This window comes from Paralichthys olivaceus, chromosome 4 (assembly GCF_024713975.1).
Source record: "Paralichthys olivaceus isolate ysfri-2021 chromosome 4, ASM2471397v2, whole genome shotgun sequence".
In the NCBI taxonomy this organism is placed as follows: Eukaryota; Metazoa; Chordata; class Actinopteri; order Pleuronectiformes; family Paralichthyidae; genus Paralichthys; species Paralichthys olivaceus.
In genome coordinates, this window is record NC_091096.1 from 12,025,234 (window position 1) to 12,048,855 (window position 23,622).

The window sequence follows — 23,622 nt, forward strand, 5'->3', positions numbered from 1 at the left end:
TCTGACACTCGCAAAGGGAAAGTGTGGGGGTAATGGCAATTACACTAATAATAATAATCTTAAAGACCTCTCTCCAAGTCATAAGGGGCGCACCGTCGCGGAGAGAGCCATTAAAATCAATTAGCGAGGCCTATATTGTTTTCAATGGGAAATTAAACCAGTGTGGGAGTGTGGTGCAGACGCTGTCAACCTTACTTGTGTAATGGGGAATTATTTAGAGGCAAAATAGGACAGATATTTCAGTTTTCTCCTTTAAAGAGCGAGCAAGGAGGCGCGCAAATGGATCAAAACTGCTGCTGCTGTTGCGTGTGTGCCTGTTGCCATCTAGACTTACCTGAGTTATATGTGGTAAACTTGCATGCAAAGCGTTCAGTCATTCTCTCCAAACTGTCTGACCTCAAACTGTCTATGAGCTTTAAAGTATAATAATGTCTAAATTCTAATGATACACTTTGAAAAATTTCAAATCTGTATACAAATAAAAGTTTCAATCTACTAGAGCATTTTAAAATCGTCTGACAAGATTTTTTAATTTACTGAAATAAAATCTAATGTCAAAGTATTTCTCGACACTATATCTAACAGACACACACACACACACAAACACACACACACAGAGGGAGAGAGATAATGACAAAGAAAAAAGAAAACTAAATTGTTCCAGGTCATAACACAATTTTTGAACTGTGTGATGCTATTTTAAGCAATTGTTTTTTTCTTTACCACAGAAGAAATCCTTGTAATTGACAAAGGCAATGACAGTAACATGGGTGAAGCCCTTTATTTATCATTTGTCCATGTTCCCCTGAAGTATTTTCTGTAGGAGAGGGCTATGGTGTATGTGGTATTAACAATTCCTTCACCACTCAATAAAATGATCATATGACAACTCTGTGGGAATTTTTTGTGATTTGATTTCGTCAAACAAGGAAGGAGCAGATGTTCTGCCTTCTTTAACTTTTCTATCGACTAAATTCTTCACATTGCCTTGAACACAGCCCTAACACATCTGAAGCATTTGCAGATCACACTCATAACATGCCCACAGAAGCTGTTTTTTAGACATGCACTGAACTGGATGATATCCTGACATTGTTTAGAGGGGCTCTATGTTAGAACACATATGTGAGAATCTCCAGATATTACCGAAATTTGCTAGAGAAGAAGTTTGTTTTTCACACATGCACAATGCAGAGGGGGATTTGTTTTCTCTTTGTTTTTTTCATATTTGTGTCTGTCATTTTAGAAACATCATCAACTTCCCACTCACTCACGATGAATTTTGGGTGGGATCTCCTGCTCTGTTCTCAGGTGGAATTCTGCAGACTTTATACCAGAAGGCCAGACAAAGAAAGTTCGCAGAACTCCAGAGGCTCTCCAGAGTTCAGTGCTTGTCTGAAATCACTGTTGCCTTCTCTGCTGTGCATAATAATGCCATAATTTTTCATTCAACAAGCTGAGGTTTATTCTTTAAAGCGATCATGAAAGTAATACTGACAAATGTATTCTGAACAGAAGGAAAAATCAACAGGTTAAGGAAAAGTGGGCCCATCCAAATTGTTTCGGTGGAGACATATCATGAAATATATTCCATCCATCCATTATCAATACCACTTATTCTTTGAGGGTCCCAGGGCAGCTGCATGGAACCAGTCCCAGCTGACCTTGGGTAAGAGGTGGAGTACACCTTGAACCTTGAACAGGTCACAGGCGATTTCAGGCCAATATACAGAGACAAACAACCATTCACGTCATTATAGAACATTTGCTAAAAATGGCTAGTATAATTTTAAAAACAACCAAAAACAATATTCTCTCACTTTTTTCGTCACCCTTTTAAAAATCATCAACGAGGGGTCACAGTTAGCTCACCAGGTTCAGCGTATCCCGTGGTTCAAGGCTGAGCCCCTCCCCCCTCTCATTGCCTATCTCTAGTGACACTGTCAAAACAGAATATTAATAATATGATAAAAAATGGAACAGCCCCTTACCTACACCAAAAAAGTAATGGTAATTAAAATCATGGATGGGGGTTTTTATTTTGAAGACTGTGACTGGAAGTCATATTGATTTTGTCTCGATTGACTCCAGGCCGTTTGGCAGTGACAGTGCACTAACTCAGCTTCCATTAAGACCTGACTGTCACTGTCTTCACCACAAATGTGAAACCACAACATCTCTTTTAGAGGTGCTCATGTTGCACACTGCAGGAAAACTACTGCAGCATACATGGTGATGCCCATGGTGTCTACTCTGGTGTTGTGTGTGCCAGTGTTTAAAGTTAGCATTTTGTCTTGTTGTGATCACTTATAAGAAAATAAGCACCATCTATATAACGCTGTGATCAACAGTTCTACTCTTTTCAGGGCCACTATAGAGGTCTCCCAGACCCCCAGGGGCCACAAAGATTCACTAGCGGGGTTTTTATAAATTCACTGACTACAAATTTGTTGAGTACCACAGAAAAGCCATCTCCTGTAATATTATCCAATATGTCAGTGTGTCTTGCAGAGGACCATGTGTCCAAATCAAATGAAATTGACTTTATATTTATTTGGCACAGAGTGGCTCCAAAATGAATCAGTGTGTTTGTTGTGAACTAGCTGCTAACTGCTGCAGAGAGAGAGGGAGGGAGAGAGACAGTGATAAGTGCCGTATCCATTTTAAATATTAAAGTTTTAGGGCTGGCAACTCTCCATTGTGTGTGCGTGTGTGTGGGGGTTATATCTAACCTTAAACACTGGTCATGTTTAAGGTTAGATATAAGGTTTTGGTTATTGGCTTTTCACATTAAATAGAGGCCAATGCTCAAGTCCTAATAAGGATAGCAGCAAACCTGTATGTGTGTGTGGGTGGGTGGGTGGGTGTGTGTGTGTGTGTGACAGGATGCACTTTCATTAACCTGAAAGAAGCAGTGTGATTAATAACCACACACACACACACACACACACACACACACACACACACACACACACACACACACACACACACACGCACACACTGGTGAACTTTGATTGTGGCTCTGGTTTGGATCATGTTGCAGCACAATAGAGGAGAACAACTGGAAGCTGAACAGTGTAGAAATCGATACCAGTCAATGGGAGGGTGCAGCCTGTGCTGCTGGAGCTGGAACCATTCACTGTACACTCACATGCGGTTATTCTCACTGGTGGACGGTGAGGCTGTACAACCTGCAGGATAGCAGGTGTGTGCGTGTGTGTGTGTGTACGTTCGTGTGCATAAAGAGGGGGGGGGGGGGGGCTTGGATTGGAGGAGTGTGGGGGCATCCATACCGCAGGGAGCGCGGTTGAATCACCGAGCGCGCCCCCTCTTCTTCCTGCCGACACACCCACTGCTGGGTAGGTGCTGGTGTGGGCTCACCCCGGAGAGGAGGAGGAGGAGGAGGAGGAGGAGGAGGACCGACGGCACACGCAGCAACGGAGAGTGGTGCAGTGCGAGCGCAGCGGGGGGACTCGGGAACGGAGAGAAAACACACACATACACACACCATCTCTCTCTCCCTTACATACACACACACGCACGCACACATTAGCGGCCTGAACTCTATGGAGGGATCTGCAGCGGCACCGTAGCGACGCAGCGGGCCGTCATGGAGGAGTATCTGCGGAGGGTCCACAGCAGACTGGGGGTGAGTGTGACAGTGGCTGTAATGAATGAGAGGACGCTGCTGCTGCTTGTTTCCACAGGCTGCGTCCTGTTGCTGCAAAAAAAAAACAAGCCGTGCACGTCTCCTCGGTGCCCCCCTACCCGAGCACCTGTAGATTATGAGGAGGTGGGCGAAGGCAGGAACAGGAAGGCGTGTTCGACCCCTTAAAACACGAGCTGCTTGTGTTTCCAGGAACATCAGAGGGTGAATTTGAATGAGGGGCTGGTTTCTAATGTGGGGGGGTTGGGGGTGGCGGGGTGACATCAACAAGTGTAGCCAGGGGCTGTCCTTCCTCCCCTGGTATCTGGTTCCTCTGCAGACACACACTGACTCACAATTTGCATTATATCCAGGGTTGAATATCTGTTAACACACATTAAAAAAAACTCATGCAAATATGGAATGAGTGTGAAACCTCTGTGCAGCTGTAGGACTCACACTGTGTGTGTGATGTGTTGTTGTGTTGTTGTACTGTATTCTTCTGTGTTGTGTACAGTCAACCTGCCTGTAGTGACACATTTGCACAGACCGTCTGCCTTGCACTTATACCTTGAGGCCACGTTGCCCCTTAAACTGCTCTCTGTGCATGTGGCATAATTGTATTATAAGCTATAGTTCATGGAACTATGTGCTCTTCAGGGGTCTTTGCGTTTATTTTACTTTATGTTTTCACCCCATTTGTTTGTTGGTTGGTTGGTTTGTTTGTTTGTAAGCAAGATTTCACAATAACAGCTTAATAGGTTACTTTATTTGCACCCATAGGTAGATTTGTTTTGCAGCAATAAAAGAGAAGGGACGGATTTCAACGAAACTTGGCGGAAGGGAAGAACCCATTAAAGGCTGTTTTCAGACATGATCTGTGGATAAAGTCTGGAGAATCGGGCCTGGACTTAACCCACGGTTTGATTTTCACACATGAACAATGCAGCGGGAGGTTTTCACGTTCACAATGGCAACAAATCCTCTGTGAGAGGTGGAGCAGCCGGGTGCAGCAGGCAGAGAGAAGAAGTGACTTATTAATTCCACTGCGGAGATCACGTGATTTTCTTGACACCAAATTCGGGTCTTATCCTCACAAACTCTCTTGATATCTTCGTTGGGGTCTTCTATGTGTATGACACCACTTATTCACTGCAAGATATTTGTTTTCTTTTTTATGTTTCATTTGTTGCGTCTGTCGCTTATTAGAAGTGTCATCAATCCCCACACCACTTTCTGTAGATTTTATACTCAAGGGCCAGGCGGAGAAAGTCCACAGATAATGTGGAGGCTCATGTCTGAGTTCATTGCATGTCTGAAAGCAGCTTTGGTGCAGATCAGGATCGGAGGATGGATCTAATTTTTTTTCTTTATTGTTGCTAGATGTTCTTTATCGTTTTCTGGGCTGACATTAACACGTTTAGCCAGGGGCTGTCAATTTGCATTTGATCCAGGGTTGAATATCTATTCACACACATTAAAAAAAGCATCATGCTAATATATAGATCAAATTACTGTGCAACCACTGTGCAGCTTTAGGGGACACATACTTCTACTATTATCTGGTTATTCTGTTCCTTTTACATTTCTGGATTATCTACATGTTACCTACCAGGATGAAACATTACCACAGCCCTTTTTCACAATGGGCAACCTTGCACTTATACCTTGAGGCCATGTGGTCCTTTAAACTGCTCTTTGTGCCGGTGCTTGTTTAAATGGCACGGTTGTATTATTAGCTGTAGCGCATGGACCAGTCGAAGGCTTTGAGCTGTAAACATATTCTCACTCCCACAAAGATTATTTGTGATGATCCAGTTTCCAGCTGATATCACCACTTTTGCACTTCAGGCGTTTTTTGCATTTACCTCATTCGTCATTCATCATAATTTTTGTTGCCTCATGTTGGTTGGTATGTTTGATTGTATTCAAGCAAGATTAAACAAAACAACTGAATGGATTTCCACGAAACTTGATGGAAGGGTGAGGTTCTGTATGAGGTAAGGATGAGGGTCAGGTAAAGACCCAATCAAATTTGGTGTGGAACCAGATCAGAGGGTGGATCCAGCTTCCTTTTTAAAAATTTATTTCAGTTTTCCCAGGGAATAATTTATTTATCTTGATGGAAAAAAGGGGACTGTTGGCCCTCGGCGGAGGCATGTGCCATTCTTATAATCTGTATCTTGTGCATTTTGTTATTTCTCTGATGGTTATAGAACATTCCCAGAAATTGATCAGAATTACGTCTGTCTCCATCTGGCAGCCACTGAAGAGCCTATTAACAGTAATGATGCTGCAGTTTTTTTCACTGAGTCAACCTTGTTCTATCTTTCATGTACAACGGGATGGGAAAACATGAACACACACACAAACACACACAGCAAATATTTATTCACATGTGCACATCCAAACAAACAGCTGCAATCAGATTAAATAATATTATTGATATGTCTCTACAGGTCATATTATCAATTTATCCCAATGTAAAGGGAATATTCACCCCTACACTTACTAGCCCATGAGAACACGCCCATTTCAATGTCACTTTAGGAGCAGTTCTGGAGCTTTCAATCATATCACATAGTCTTTCATCAGCAGATGGAGTTTGTCCAGTTGTCATAGAATTACAGATTTTTCTTTTTAACTTTAGTTTCTTCTGCAGCTGACAAAAGTATGTGACTTTAAAGTTTTCATAATGCTCATTGAGAAACCAGACACACGTCAAAGTCCATTTCGTAGCTCTTCTGGAGCTTTGAATCATATCACATGTTCTTTATTGGCATATAAAACTGTACGTTCTGTGCATATATTGTTCAACCTGTATTTGAACATGTCAAAGTCCAAAGTTTACATCTCCTTGTCATAAAAAACATACAGGTGATGGTTTATGTTAAGTAAAGCTAATTTAAACATGCCTCTGAATGTAGAAAAGTCTAAAATACGCCTGAAGAAAAGGATGTAAAGAAGAATAAAATTATTTATAGTTGTGTATATATCACCAATATGCTATTACTCAGAATACATGCTTGTATTTGCTGTACCTATCTTGAATGTCATTTTAAGCAGGATAAGTGGTTTTATCTCAGATTGTACTTCACATAAACACAGTTAAAGCCAAGGAGACAAGAGATCAGAGAAGCACATCCACAGATCAGAGCACAGCAGGGTAACTGAGCGATAAGGACGACAGCTGATGAGTGTCCTGGAGGTTACAGATTAACACACGTCACGATTATCAACCATTTCACGCACATGCACGTGGATCCACTTTATCTTTCTCTCCCAGCTCTCCTATATAAACTTTGATGACTCGCTCTTTTGCTGGCCACTCTTTGCCATGATCCGGCTCTCTGTCTCTCTACTCTGTGGATGGCCACCGTCCAGAACACCCATACTCATAATTGGCCTGGCTCTTAGTGCTTACTGGACCTGTCTGTCTTTCTCTCTCTCTTTTTGTCTGCATATCTCCGCAGCTCACGATCCTTCAGTCTCACATCATTTGGCATCGAGCTGAGCCAGTGTGCTGAGTGGACTTTTCAGCATCTGTCCTTCTAAGTCTACACACATATATACACACACACACACATTTAAAATAGGTTTTTAGGACTACTTTGCTTTTGGCTCTGTGCTTTGTACCAAAATTTTATCATCTCTGACTTTATGTGTGTCTAGAATGTGCTAACATCCATTTCTTTTCAACCCTTCAAATGTTTTCAGACATAAAACAAACTGCTCAATGAAAAAAAGGTCCACGTTGGCTTCACTTTCAAGGTTTTCTAGGCCCTCTAAATATTAAAAGGAAGGTTGGCTTGAAAAGTGCAATAACTAAAACCTCATTTATTGGCATGAATTAATTGCAGACTGTAAATAAAGATGGACGCTCCGTCTCCACAGCCAAAAGTCTGTCCAGAGGTGATCAGTGGATAGAGCTGCAGTATTCATGTCTTACAGATACATGCTTGACCAATCACGAGACAGTCTCAGCTGTCAATCATGATGTTTCACCCCGTTTCAAATAAAACCAAATTTACCAGAAAAGTGACCCTTTTTTTCGGTTTAAAATTACTGGTACAATGCTCATTAATAAACATTTTTGTAAAGAGCCAGTCCAGCCATCTTGGCTAATTTTCAACTGTAGTCCCTAGGCAGGTGTGCCATGTCCCAGCTGCTAACATGAAGGAGACTAGATTTATCACCTATGCTGCAGTGAGGATTGGGTATCATTGGGTTTTTGTCCTTGCTGGTGCTTAATCGATTATCTCAAATAATTCAAAACTATTTAACACTTTACAGGAAAATACTCCAGCTCTAAATTCATCATCAATTGTCTCCCCACCGCTGGGGCCACGGACGCCCACACTGCCGACTGATGTGCTTGACATGCAATGGTCAAACATGGATGCGTCCTTCTGCTTGTGTGTCGCCAGGTGCTTCATTAAGTTTGTCGTGTTCTTCCCTTTACACAAGTTGTTAAAAACATATGCTGCACTTCCTGGTGTCGGAATGCTCGTGAAATAAAGCCACACTTTCGACAGGTAGCTTTTAGCTAACTGTATGCTAACGTTACGTGCTTCCAGAACCATATAGAGAGTGTGTTGCCACTAGAGTTAAATGTAATAGACATTGGGTACGAACCATGTAGGAACCCGTGCCTGATTGGCACTGGATTTCGGTGCTGAACCCTAACAACACCCAGCTACCATGTGGTGATTGAGACGCTCTGGCTTCACTTTTGGGGAGCAGTCACGTCGTCCATCTTTATGCACAGTCTATGGAATAGATCAAAAGATTCTTAAAAGATAGCATGCTCTTTCACAGGATCCACAACCGTCAAACAATTAACATAAAGTTTAAAAGCAAGCCTTTTTCCCTGCAGTACGCATTGTTTGTTTCTCCGATAGTTGCAAATGTCACTAATGTAAACATGTAATGTTTAAGTATATATGTCTATGCAAGCCTGTGCATAACTGCTCCACATTTTAAACACAAGGAGCATTTACTGAAAGGTTGTAAATCTCATATCAGAGTGATGATTTGCTGAAAGTTTAGATTGAGATAGCTGGTAGGGCTGCATCATTCATCAGATAAAAACCGTCACCTTGATTCACACCGATATGTGATTTCTAATTTCTAACAATTCTGCCGCAGTTTAATTAGGGACATCAGCTGCATCAAGCCAAGGACAGATAATAAAACAAAAAAATGGAATCCACAAGAAACCGCCCCCCCATTCACACACACACATACACACACACAGAGCTAGACAGCACTCAGATTGAAGGATATCAGATGGCCAACACACACACACACACACACACACACACACCAACGTGTTCTCTCTGAGTGGCCTTTTCTCCTGCTAATGCATCACATCCTTTTCTCTGGCCAGTATTGATTTATTCTCCCTTCCCATGGATCCAGCTGCAGACCTCCTCCCCCTCTCTATCTCTCTGTCACACATCTTCCACTTCTTTGCATCACATCTTCAGTTTCTCTCATCTGATGTCCTCCTCTTTTCTTCTCCCAAGCACTTTTTTAAATCCGTCTGGCCTCCTTATAATTCCCCTGTACTCCTTCCTCTACCTTTTGAACGTCTGATTTATCAATCTGTATTTCAGCCCCTTATTCTGAAGCGTATTCTAACTCCCTCCTTCCTCCAATCTCATTACTCTTTCATCCTCGCTCTAATCAACAGCCTCCAGTCTCACTTCTCCCGTCCCTCTCTCACTTCTTCTCCCCTCATTTCCTTCATCTCTGTGGCCTGTTGGTGAGATCCGATGAACCGAAAGGAGACACATGTCAGTTTGTACTACTGCACATAATTACAAGTATTTTGTTCATCTAATGTTTGCATTTAGCTCCCGTTAATTTCACAATTAAACAGACTCAGACATTTGATATATCAACAGTTTTGTTGAGCATTGGCCAAGCTTTCAGGTTGATGTGGAACAAAACAGGATTACTCTGTTAGAGAAAAGTGAAAAAGACCATGTTATGAATGTTTTAACTTGATGACTAAATGTTAACACTGCTGCTGATCATTCTCTGACTCAAACTATATTTTACCTCCTCCTCCTCTGGATCAGGGGGTGGATCCAGGATTATTATAATTGCATTCATTTCTTTAACCTGTTAAAACGGTTTTCACCATTTTCTCAGGCAATAATGCATGGATCTTGATGAAGCTATCTACACGTTTTGCATTGTGAATGCAATATCTCAAGAACACTTCCAGGGAATTCTTTCATATTTGGTACAAACACTAATTTGGACTCACAGATGAGCATATTAGAATGTGGTAGTCAAACGTCAAGGTCACTGTGACCTTAAATGGTTAACGTCTGTATTTATATCGTGCTTTTGTAGTCTTGATGGCCACTCAAAGCGCTGTTCACCTTACATAACACATTTTTTGTCTTGTGAACGCAACATCTCGGGAACTCCTGGTGGGAATTTCTTCAAATTTGTCACAAATGTTCAGCTGGACTCAAAGATTATCTGACTAGATTTCAGTGGTCAAAGGTCACTTCACTTTCTTGTGAATACAATATGTAAGGAACTCCTGAAGGAACTGAAACTGTTGACAACAGCAAACATCCACAGAGTGGTAATTCTAGTTTTGTACAATAAAGATGTTATTGTCGTTAAAAAAATGAGTGAATCCAATTTAATGAATCACTCAATCATTATGACCATGCTATCACTGTTATTTTACCATGGCCACAAAGTGAGTGTATCCTTTGTTAGCTAAGGTCAGAAGATGTTTAGAGGAAATATAACTGAGCTTCTGACATGAAGTTTGCTGCTTTGGTTCTAGATGCAAGAATCTAACCAAGCAGCATAAATAGTCGAGTCGTCCTACCAGATTCTGCCTCTGTAAACTCGCTTCCTTCCCTCCACAGCTCCGTCCTCTCCCATCAGAGCATCCTACAAGTCCATTAAGATGAGCTACAGATAGACATGATATTTATTGTCTCCACATTTTTCTTCTTGATTAATGGTGCAGGCTGCAGGGCAGGCTTGTGGTGAGTCAGCGAATCTGTTTTAGATGAAACAGATTGACACACACTTACACGCACACACACACACACACTTACACACACACACACACAAACACAGAGCAGGCTGTGGATGGTGGTTGGGGATTTTGCACCAAATTACCATCAGTTATTGCACTTTCTACCTTTACCATCAAGTGTGATTTATGATATCAATGCTTGAATCAGAGATGGTTTCATAAGATAATGATGAGCCATAAGAAAGTGTAGTACCACGGCTTGCAGTCAACAAATAAAGGAGGAAACTTAATTTTCTGCCTTTTTCACTCAGAGATGAATGTTTAATCTCTGTAATGGAGCTATCATTAATGTCCACTTAACATAAATGAGGATTGTTTGCCTGCTCTGTTTAGTAGAATTAATGAAACTCATCACTTCTCTGATAAAGCATGTTACTCTGAGTTAACACTGAAGTTACTCTGGATAATTTAAACCAGTTTACCACTGATTGTGCATTTGCATTGTGCAAATTGAGCATTATGTATCTGCTAAGGCTTGCTGCGCAATGATTTTATTATTAAAGCATCGTGTTCATTTCAAACTGCTGCAGTCATCTAACACAGTCATACTGGCTCGATGAGGTCCGGCTGATACAGTTATATCAGCTATCACATCAAACAACAGTCCCTATCTGGGGGTGGTAAACAAACAGATCGAGTGTCACTGAATCATGTCTCGCCAAGACAGAAATTTAGAAATGAAAAAAACATTGAGCCACAGACACACTAACCCTGTTCTTTATGTTTGTTTCCAGGCAGATGTATCAGAGGGTCCTGTCCATGCTGTTTTAGGTGGACCGAGGCCAGATGTTGACACTGTGGCCGCAACACTGTGCTTAGCCCTGCACCTCAGCCAGGTAACGTGAACTGTGCCTGTTTGTGTTCACGTGTTTTCTGCTTAAAAACATGTGAAGACCAAACTTTTATTTACAGGCTTAAATTTTTTGGGTATTTAAAAATGAAAAGACAGAGTCCATCACTGTCAGTTTTATCTATGTTTATACAGTCCATAACAGCACATGGAAGTTGAGCCCACTATCAACTATCGAGAATGTATTTGTCAGCTCTCAATTTAAAAACTTCTATTCTGTCCCAAATCTTAACTACACAGTAATCATATTCAATATATACCACATAGAATTAAATAGGCATATACAGTAGTGCCATCTAAAACATTTTTAATACAATCATAATTTCTTCATTTTAGATATTTCACATTTTTCTTTATTCTAATGTTTTCCAGCTGTAAGCAGCTTCTCCATGTGTTTTATCAATTGATGGCATCATAGACCATAAACAGTGAAGTGGCAGTATGGTTTCAATAATGCACCAAATAAAATTAATTAAACAAATTTTATTTAAAATTCAAGTTTATTTATAAACCACGTTTAAAGCAACCAGAGTAGACACACGTGCTGTACAGTAAAATAACATAAAGTGAAATAACATAGCATAACATAGTAAGAGCCAAAAAGAAACTCATACTGTGTATAAAGTATACAGTACACAGCAAAGAAATATAAAATAATATTTTTACTATAGTGGTATATTAGGAAGATATGACCATCATAAAATCATTTTGTATTATTATTAATATTATTGTCTTTGTAATCTCATAAATGAATCTGGTTTCATGTACTTTGTGTGTTTATGTGATCCAGAAGGAACCGTCTGGTGGACTGTGTCTGCCAGTGTTGTGCGGCCGGCGGTGTAATGCAGCACTGCCTGAGGACACGGTGAAGTATCTGCAGAGGGTGAACATTTGTGAGAGTTTGCTGCTGTGGAGAGAGGATGTAGACCTGGTGACACTTCATTACACCGGAAAACTCTCACTCACTCTGCTGAGAGATGGACTTCTAGATAGGTAAACACACACACACACACACACACACCCACACACATGCATATCACAAACATATCCAGACACAGTGGATTCTGGCTGAGAAGACTGTATTTATGTATAAGTATGTTTAGAGTATGTTTGGATGTGTATTTCAGGCCTGCGTGTGTTCATCCCACATGACCCAAAGGGGAGTTGAATTAATGCAAATGCCTCACAATCATCGCTTTTTCCCCTGCAGCCATCCATAACACCTCCACCTCCCCCCCCGTCTTCTCACCCTCGTAGCTCTGAGTACCTCGCTCTGGAGTCCAGCATCCTGCGAGTGGTCCATCACGACGGGCAGCAAGACACAGGGGATGATGGGGCATCGTTCGCGGTGACGACGGTCGCCAGGGAGATTCGTCAAGAGGCAGCGGAGCACATCAGAGCAGAGCTGGGGAAGACTCTTGGAGGTGAGAGAGGGGAAGACGGGCCCCCTCCCAGGGGGGGGTAATGGGGCGATGAAGGAGGACACACACAAATCCCCTGACATGACTCGCTTAACACTCACCAGGAGAGATAGAGAAAGAGAGAGATGAGGGGTGGTGGATGTGAGTAAGGCAGAAAGACACACAGAGTCCCATAATGGGAGTCTTTTTTATTTTAGATCGTCTGTTTTCTACTGAAATAAGAAAAAAGTGTGTGTGTGTGTGTGTGTGTGTGTGTGTGTGTGTGTGTGTGTACTCCAGTTGTCCGTGTTAGGCAGCTGAGTAAAGGTTGGTCAGAGACATGACTGATCTCTGTTCAATAACTCTCTGCTGCTTTTCCTCTGTGCCGTCCCTCACTGTGATTTACAGAGACACAGTCGCCTGCTACAGGAAAAGTAGATCAAGGTGGACGGAGTGAGAGGAGCTAAGGACGTATGTGAAGAGATAGAAAGCGAAAGAGTATTAGAGCATGAGACTGATGTACTGTGTGTGGTCCAGTTCTCATAGCTCTATGTGAGAGTTGTTAAGACAGTGCATTTTCAGGTTCATTGAGTCCTGAAGCGGTTGGAAGCTAGATTATATTTCTGCTATTTCCTGCTCCTCATAGGCTCCGTCCAAAGGAAACTAGCAAGTTACACTGTGTCCAGTTGAGCTGCTCATTCAGCGATTGGGCTTAAAAAGTATTCAACTACCACATCAAAATTTCCTCTAGATAGAATGAAAGTTTGATTTTACTATACTAGAAACCAACTGATTTATCAGCATATCAGCAAACATTTATATGTTATGTTTATGAAGAATAAGCAATTTAGAAAACATTTACTTTATGTTATTTTCTTAATTCAATATTATTATTATTTTGGGTTGTATAATGTGTTTTCTTTTTATTTATCCTTCATGTACTTTACTTTATAATACATTTATGGATGATCTGCGAGATGTCGAGCTTCAGTTATATATATCTTTGTCATAGATTGCCAATACATCAACCCATTTATCTGTATTGGATATTTTGTACTCCCTAATATCAGTATCAGCCCCGAAAAAAACATTTCAGTCGGTCTCTGTTCTTTATATTTTCTACAGTTTTCTTGGGAAATAAGAGAGGACCGCTCCAATCTATGTCATATATTTATGGATTACTGCTCAGCACAAGAAGTTACTCATTAATTATTGATTTTTGTTTATCAGTATTAGCAGTTAATGATTTGCATTGACAGGGCTCCAGAACAGCCACACAAAACTCAATATTTGCAATACCAGAAGTTCATCTAAAAGGCACAGATTCATCACAAATCTATCTTCAATAAATTCCCATGTTGTACTTATAAATGATATAATTGCTGGATACACTGATATGTGTTCATGTGTCTACAGAGGCTCTGCGGCTGCAAAATGAAGCACTGCTGATCAAACATGGCCGTCAGTCAACACAGCTGGAGGAGCTCAGGAGATCCTTGGAGCAACTGAGTGACGTCGACACAAATCAGTCTGGTGAGACGACGCTACAACGTGTGTATTTGAACTCGTAGAGAAGTGAGGCTTTAATTGAAGGCAAGTAGGGTTTAAATGTAGTGAGGGAGTTGGGATGACTGTAGATGATGAACTGATGCAAGTTAATACTGATGTTAATGATAATGCAGTATTCTTACAACCTTGTCATACTGTCATCTTATACACGTTACATGCAAATATGTTATAAAGTAAATAACAGACACGACAGCAGCGGGAGAAGCATTGACTATAATAGACTTTTGATAGCTGACATTCTGTGATAGCAGAAACTAAACTGGGTTGTATCATTAAAACTTAGCTGTAGCAGTTCAATTAAAAAACAGGCAAGAGTTTCAAGAGGAAATCTCTGTAGCATCACCATGGCTGTAGTTCTTGATACCAAGTGTTTCTCCCATTGGTGCTGCCCACACCATCCCACTCTGGGAAGGTTCAACAAATATAAAACCTTCATGGTTTAACAAAAATTCATAATTCAAAGAGTAATCTTAAAGTTTTACAGACATATAGTCTTTGGGGGGAAATACAGGACCTTATCATGACAGTAGGGGAGCTGTCAATCAAGCACTGTCTGTGTATGTCCATGCTGTTGTGAGAAAAGATCTAATTAGGCAACACAACTGAAATCAGTGTGGGTGTGTAGCAGACACATTTACCTTATTTTAAGGCTCTCACCCATGATTGCTAAAAGTTCAGTAAAACCCTGGTAATGCTACGTTTTGCTCAGTGGCACTTTATCAAAGTATCGCAACATTCTGTCTACTACCTCTCACTTCTGGAGAGGGTAATTCACAGTTCACTGTCTTTTTCTGTCTGTCTTGAAATTGTTGTGTATCTTTTTTTGTGTGTGTTTTATATAACTGTCAGTCTGTTTGTGTGTACTGACTGGATGTAGACTTGGAGCAGCTGCTGACAACAGAGCTGAAGGAGTTTTCTGACGGAGAGATGACATTAGCACTGTCTTCACTCACTGCAGATCAGGAGGTGAGATACTCACAATCAATATACCAATGAAAACAAGTCTCTGAATATCTGAATGTTGAAGTGAGTTCAACAGAGGCTTAATCTACCAACTACTTCCAAAAACATCTGTCTGTCTGTCCACATCTCACAAAACGTTCATCATTAATATCATTCGAATAAACAGGTGGCCAGCGCTCTATTGCAGTCAGTGGGGGCGGGGTGCCTTCAGTCTGCGGACCGTGTTCAACATGTCTTCTTCTTCGTCCTGGGTAACTGGGTCAAACCGCAGGTCAAAATCGCTGCCAGATCAACTTAATAATTCAATTATGTTTATTTCACCATATTAGACTGAGACACACACAGCACAGGTGCTGATCTCTGTCATGGCAACAATATTCATATAATCAATTCCTGCTGCATCGGATATTTGTCTTCAAAGTAGTCGATCCGGAGCATTGACACAGGCTGAACAAACAGCCCATGGTTTAGAACAGACACTGCACTAGTTAGATGTAAATTGACCCAGTTGTACTGGTCAAAAAAACTCCTATAATGTTCAAATTAACTTAAAGCTGATGTTGATGAGTTATGTTAAATGGGTCAGAGTTTCAGGTTTAAAGACCCATTTGATGTCAGTTACATTAAAAGACAATTTACAGCCTCATTAAATAGGGTTAAATGTATTTTATGAGAAATTTCTAACTACATGACTTCAATTAGAAATATGTATGTATATAAATCTTATACTTGACATATAAAGATAAGTGCGCTTAGAAATATTGGTTAATTAATACACTTAATACCTCAATTAATGGTCTCATTAGCCAGATTGTTTTTTACAATATATCATGGTGATTATATTAAAGCATTATTCAGTGCACTTCCCTCTGGTAATTGTTTTGAAAGTAGCTCATGAAAACTTGCAAAGTCTTTTGAAAGAGAGATGAAAGAGACAGAAAACTTTAACCCCAACGATAAAACGATGCTTTTTTTTTTAAAGTTACTTTTGATGCCTTCCGTGTTTTGTAGCCGTCACACCTGCGCTGTGTGATTGTGTAGAAGTGTTCTTATGCAGGTACAGGAGCCCCTCTGATGTTGTGATGTTCTGCATTTGGATGAGATGCAGATGGAGGCCTGAGAGCCTCACACACAACCAGGTATCAGCTTCCTCCCCACTGATATCCTGAGATCCAACACACACCCACACACATACACACACAAATGTACACAAATGTTCAAAGACGTTTGTGCTTTTGGGAAATGTTTGAGTTAACTTCACTATCTTTCTTTCTATGACTTCCTCTTGTTCTTCCTCTTCACATTTGTGATTGCTCTCTCCTTCTCTCTCTTTCTCTCTCACATACACACACGCACGCACACACACACACACAAACGCACACACAGAGGATGCTTTAAGCCTTTAAGCCTACCCCTTGCTTTTCTCCCTGCTGCAACTTCTAATGTGACCCCTCCCCAAACGCCACATAATGTACATACACAGAGACACACACACACATAATACCCCCCCAAAAGAAAGAAAGAGAGAAAACACAAGAAAATGAAAAAAACCCCAATATATTATTTCTTTTATATCTCCCTCTTACTTCCAGAACCCATTTTTCTCTGCGGCTGCCTAGTGTGCAGTATTAGGCTATGTGTAAAATAAATGATGTCTGTAGCCGTGGGGGTATGGCTCTGCCTCCCCCAGAAAACTACCTAACGTCCAAGGAACATTAAACACCCAGATCCTCGTTTAGCGAATAAATAACCATTCATTTGAATGGCTTTGTCTGTGTGTGCGCACCGGACTTTCTGTGCATATTTTACCAACGCTGAGCCGACATGCTGCGTGTCAAGAGAGAGAGAGCGAGAGAGACAGAGAGTGAGAGAGAGAAGGAGAGAGAGGGCCCATTAGAGACTTAATATAGAATAAATGGCCAGGGGCCTGTGTGTCGCCAGCGGACCCTCCAACTCCACAGCGTCATGGTGGGTTACTAATGACCTGAGATCGGGCTCCAAAATGAACCCCTTATATGCATGTCATTTGCAGTGTGTATATATTTATATATTATTTTTTAATTGTGTTTGAAAAGAGAGTAAAACGGTATCAGAGTACCATTCATTGAGGGGGCTTAGGGAAGTTCTGCCTTAAATGATTCTTTTCCAGAAAACTAAATAAATTAGATTCAATTAGCCTTTAATGGTTTATGTGTAATGTGTTTGTCAAAGTGTGTGTGTTTTGTGTGTGTGTGTGATGACAGTTAAAGAGGACAGAGTTAGATTTTGGGGTAAAACAATTCTGGCTTTGACTGTCTAGTTAGCAGAAGAAAAAGCTTCCAAGTGCGTGGTGTAATGATATGGACATATCGTATAGACTGAGTAATGCATTTTTGTCTATTGTTTAAACATACATTAGTCAGTCTGTGGGCTCCCCTATTATGGCAGAGAGAAGTGAAAAAGAATGGAGTTTCATTGTTTGAAACTCACAGGCCCTGTTGGGATGTTTCGATGTATCATTTGTTTTATCTGAAGCCGTAAAAGCAAATCAGTCCCTGAAACTGTAGTTCCATGTTTGGATACAGTTCCCGATGATGTTGGACATGAACAACCATCATATGAGGTTGTCTGTGACGCTCTTTTGCAATTCAGAATAATTAAAAACATGTATTGAATGTGTAAAATGAACAAAGAAAAGGCTATGGAAGCAGTGAGCAATGTATCCATCATACAACCTTGTCAGTTTTATTGCATATTGTAGATATTGTTGAATCTACTTTGCAAAATTCACTACATGTAGCATAGAAATAAGAAATATGATCATCTACTAATTGAGTCTGTCTATCTGTATCTGGAACGCATATCTCAATGTTCATTTTATCAGCTTCACACTTGGCATGTGTATTGTAAATTGCCAGGGGAAGCAATTTGGACACATTGTTTTTTTCTCTGCAGTAAAAAAAGTATTCATATATATATATATATATATATATATATATATATTTATATTTAATTAATTTTTATTTTCTTTTTGTTGGCTGGCATCGCAGAAGTCACTATGGGTCAGCTGCTTGCTCAAGGGCACTCAGTCATCACGCACCTGTAGCTGGGAGAAACTCAACAATTAAAGACAAGTTGATGTAACATAAGATAGATAAGTTGGGCTTTGGGTTTTTCTTGGGAACATAAAAGGTCTGGTGTAACACTGACACGCAGCTCAAATTAATAAACGCACAAACACACTAAATGTCAGTGTGTGTTTGTGTATCAGAGGTTTTCATGGCTCAGTAATAAGCGCTGGCAGATGAAGCTTTGGTCGGATGAGGAGTTGTCATGCTGTGGAGTTGATGAACTGTGGGAAGGACAGGAGCCTGCAGCCACACACACAAACACACACACACACAAACACAAACACAATTACAATACATAATACATAATATTTTAGAGTTCTTTGTTTCTGCTCTTGTGACAGTAGAAATCGTAAAGGTGGAAAAGCATTTGAAGTTTTCCATTTTTTTAAAACTCTGATATGATAAACAGATTTGTTGATTTTTTTGCATCCAAAGTTTTGTGCTGCTAATCTATTTTTGTTTGTTTCATTCTATTTGTGCACACGTGTACTTGTCCATCTCTGCGTCTGAGGTTTGCTTTAGGTCTCCATGTTGGCGACGGTGATTGCCTCAAATGCGTTGTTTGTTCACAGTCCTCCGGCCCTTCTGTTTGTTTATGCGGGGCCAGTTTTGCCCTACACCACTTGCACAAATAATTATGGTCGCTAATGAAGGGGCCCGCAGCCACAGCACTCGCTAAATGCCTTTCTGATGAGAGGCACTAGGAGACAGCAGGTGCAGGGTGGGCCTCCCAGGGACTAAGATTGAAGACCAGGGAGCCAGGGTGTCCCGCCCCTCCATCCCTCGATCTTTCTGTCTCTCTCTGACTTCCTGGTTCTCATGTTCATGCACCGCAGTGATTTTCTTGGCATCAAACTGAGAGATGATTCAAATATTCCCCTTATAAATCTGCATTTATAAACACATGCTGATGGTACATCATTACTCTGTTCGCTGTTGTTTTTGTTAGCGGGGCACAAAGAAACATATCTCCTTTGTCTGGAACTTGACATATTTTGTCATCAATTTGTTTCGGGTTTTGAACTGAATAGAATTCGCTGTATACACACAAATGTGGCATTTAAACAAGTTAAGAAAACCACTGCACAGGAAAGTCATCACACTGTATCTTTACTAACTTTGCACTGATGGTTCCTCCTCATCATCATCTCTTCAGAAACATTCATTGTTTATCTTCCTTCATTTTCATCCTCCCCCTGTGGCTTCCTCTGGCTTTGAGGGCAAACAAACAAACAAAACAAAACATTTATAGACTCAGCGCTGCATCTTGGCCCCAAAATCCCTGCACTTAGAGCTGAGTGAATGAAGCATGCCGAGAAGGCCCATATGAGAGAGACAGACAGAAAGAGCTTCTTTCTCTACAAACTTTTACACCCACCCTCCCCTTTTCCCTCCAAAACTTCATAAGCAGTATGTGTGTGCACGCTCCTGAGAGTAGAGCTTTTGGTTTGTGAGCAAATGCACGCGTGTGTGTGTTGTAAAAGCTATATATTGCACATGTGTGCATGTGCGTGCACATTGGCATGCGTGTGTTTGAGCTGGGTGGTGTCAGCTCGCTCCTTGCCACCCCATTTGCTGTAGCTGTACCGCTGTGATCACAGACAGATGTATAAATCAAACCTCGCTTGATGGATTCATCAGGGTGGTGAAACGATCGCCTGAGAAGAACTCGCAACTCTCTTAGCGTTCTGTGTTCTGACGGAAAGGGTATGCAAAGAGCCTAAATGGATGAACGCTTGATTAATTCTTTGCCAGAGATGTTGGCGACAGCAGGAAATGTGTTTTTGCTTTGACTGTGTTTGCACGGGAATTTGCGCGCGCGGGGCGTGAGTTATGAGGCCTGAGTTTTGTACCTAAGGCTATTGTGCATAATGATGGCAGGTTGGGAGAACTGCAAGCAGCCGCTAAAGACTTGCTACCTGTGGAGCAAAGACAACTAAAGAGAGAGAGGGAGGGTGTGTGTGAGAGTTGGAGAGAGAGGGAGAGTATGTGTGTGTGTGTGTGTGTGTGTGTGTGTGTGTGTGTGTGTGTGTGTGTGTGTGTGTGTGTGTGTGTGTGTGTGTGTGTGTGTGTGTGTGTGTGTGTGTGTGGAGATTGGAGCCGAGTGGGAGAAAGATGAAGCTGCAAAGTGAGGCACACAGGTGATGGAGAAACAGGTTACAACAGGAAAAGGACACAAAATGCAAAATGCAAACTAAGACTGAAGACTTGATCACGGTTTAATTATTATCCTCATAATTGTTTCTCACACTTGTTATTATTTTTTAATCTGTAGTCACATCATGAAAAAGTAAAAACAGAAACTTATTTGCAATGAAAAGGATCAAAAACCATGTTGACTTAGGTTTAAAGAATATAATTGAATGAGAAAAACTACATTTCTAAGTGGTAGTGATGCTGTCATATTACCAGACCTCAAAAACGACAAAGTTCCTTCTTCAAAACCCAAGAAATTTTTTATTACTGACACTATTATTTATTTTTATTTTTCTTGTCTTGATAAACTGATAGTGTCTTTCTGCCTTTGTGTCGTGAAACTCATTTTTTAGTTTTTTATTATGTTTTAAGTATTACCTATATTTAGTTTTTGATGTTTTTTCTCTTATTGTATAATGGAAACTCGGAACACTTGTAAGAGATTGGATTTGGATTTTATACTCTCTTTTTCACTATAAAAATGATTAGGGATAAGAGATCTGCGTCAGTGAAACATTGCTCCTGACTTCATATTTTCTGTGTACTTGACTTTGCAATAATCTTGACTTTTGGATTTTCTGAAGCATATTTTGTACTTTAATGACAAAACATGGCAATATTAACAGATGCTCTTGAATAAAAAGTTAATAGAAAGTAAGTAAAGCAACTCTGTTTATGTCTTAAAAACCTCATTAAATGAGATGCAGTTTTTCCGTGTCCAGATACGAAGGTTCTTGGAGACAGTTAGCAAGTGGATTTTTATAGCGAACATGTTGGTAATTTATAAGAAGAGGCAATCTGTTTATCTGGAGGTGGCAGAGAGAGGGAGGGAAAGGAGGGGCAGGCAATATGAGTAGTAATTTACTCAGTTAAGAGCCAAATGGCAGACAGACTGTCGCCCTGCGTGTTATCGCGGAGATTTGCACTCTGCTCGTTTTCTGACGATGTTTGTGTGTGTGCATACTGTATGCACGCAGCTGGGTGGTAGCGTCAAGAGTATCGGCATCATTTTAACATTTCTGTTTATATTGTACTGTAAATCTTGAAGACTTTATTGCCTTACCAGAACTCATATGTGTACATACAGATTGCACTATATACGGATGGTGGCTTATTGTGTGTATCCTTGTGTGTTAAGGCTTCATGCGCTTTCACTTGTGTGTTAAGTGAGTGAATATGTGTGTTTTAACGAATCTTGGGAGGCTTCATTGCACTCATCAGGATATCAGTGTTGAGAAATGGTGGTGTCAGAGAAGTTGGCAGTTGTGTGTGTGTGTGAGGATTGATGAGCCTGAGTATGACAGCAGCCATATTGTGGAGAGAGAGAAAAGGATGGAGGGGTGGTGGGAGGAACAGGGGGAGGAGTGTTGTAGCCCCCTCATCCTCACAGGTTAATATTGACACAGCCTGGGCAGATACAGCGCCTGAAGCGCTCATCAATCATTTTCAGTGGACCCACACAAACACACTCACACACACATGGGCTCAAGCAGAGAGAAGGACCACACACACTGTAACACACAGAAAAAAGAAGATGCACACATTCAGATCATTGGACTGTTTGAATTATGAAAGAAATTATGTTTTCACATCTTCTCACACACAACTTCCTCGTTTTCCCACAGCTTGTTTTTTAAAAGTTCTACTTAAATAAGCACGAGAACATTGTTGAGAACTTCTCAAAGCAAACAGTACAACCGATTTAGATTAATCAGGCAAATATGTTTTCAAACTTTATGTATAACCCTGCATTGCAAATTGTGGCTGCCATAATTTTGCTGTTAATCATTTCAGAGAGAAAGAAAAAAACAAGTTCCCTTGACAAACAAAACAATTAATTAATGCAACTTTCCATCCATCAATCACTGTGAGTGTCAGTAAATTACCATAATCTGTGCATGGTGGCTGTTTTAAGAGCAAACAGTTAATTTTCAGACAATAAATCACAAAGTGTCTCTCTACCCCTCTGTGCGTTCTGACAGCTTCGTATCTCATTGCTACAGATGAAGGCTGACTTCAACCACTTCAGATTTACTAAAACAAAATTCAATCATATGCGCAATAAAAGGCGGGGGTCTAACAAAGTTTCTCAAACAGCTGTAATCAAAATGTTACAAAACGTTTATTAGACTATTATAGTAAGTGTAATTGCTTTTTAAAAAAGTTTTCATTAATGGAGTAAATTTTAAAAAGTTGTAAATCACATTTTTTTCTGTTTTGCTTTGTTTCTTTTCTCTCTTCCAGCACTGGCCTAGTTATGTGGGGGGACTGAAATCATTCAGTCAAAGCCATGACCTTGACTGTCTGGTGGTTCTCTTGTCCAGCAATGATACAGTTCATCATCTCTGCCAGCAGGTGGCTGTCTACTCAAATGACACAGATATCCTAAACCAGGTAAATCAGCCTTGAGTTAACTGTGACACACAAGACAAGCTTTGGAAGAGGCAGTTCTTTTTTAGTGATGTGGTTACTGGCCATACGTTAAAGAAATAGTCATGTCTCTTTTCAGTGGTTTATTTCCATTTTTTCTCAAAATCCTTAGTTAGAATATTCGATTTGTTAGATTGCCATGGACAACAGCTTGACAGGAGAGGTGTGATGTGTTACACATGGTAATAACCTCTAGTAATGCTGGTCAGGAGATGATGATCAAAATGAACAAGAAGAGACTGTTGTGCACCTCACTGGATTTTGGCAAACATGGTGGGAAGACAGGTTTTGATGAGGGAATGGAAAACACCAGGGACTCATGTTTGATGGACTGGTTTGATGGATGGGACATATACATTATAAAATGGGGGAAATATACT

At 40.7% G+C, this 23,622-nt stretch overlaps 1 protein-coding gene across 9 annotated transcripts in view; it reads left to right on the top strand.

Annotated features, from left to right (window-relative positions):
- Positions 1-3,360: 3,360 nt before the first annotated feature.
- LOC109638033 (uro-adherence factor A-like) overlaps positions 3,361-23,622 on the top strand; it is a 38,989-nt gene continuing 18,727 nt past the window's right edge. For 2 of the 9 annotated variants that reach the window (XM_020100796.2, XM_020100801.2), the window contains exons 1-7: positions 3,366-3,649; positions 11,459-11,560; positions 12,365-12,567; positions 12,832-12,998; positions 14,391-14,507; positions 15,421-15,509; positions 23,057-23,206. In XM_020100796.2, coding sequence (XP_019956355.2) covers positions 3,611-3,649; positions 11,459-11,560; positions 12,365-12,567; positions 12,832-12,998; positions 14,391-14,507; positions 15,421-15,509; positions 23,057-23,206 — 867 coding nt within the window. In that variant the 5' untranslated portion in view covers positions 3,366-3,610. Of the gene's footprint in view, positions 3,650-11,458; positions 11,561-12,364; positions 12,568-12,831; positions 12,999-14,390; positions 14,508-15,392; positions 15,510-23,056; positions 23,207-23,622 lie in introns of those variants that run through there. The other 7 variants (XM_020100804.2, XM_020100805.2, XM_020100799.2 and 4 more) reach the window with 6 other exon arrangements.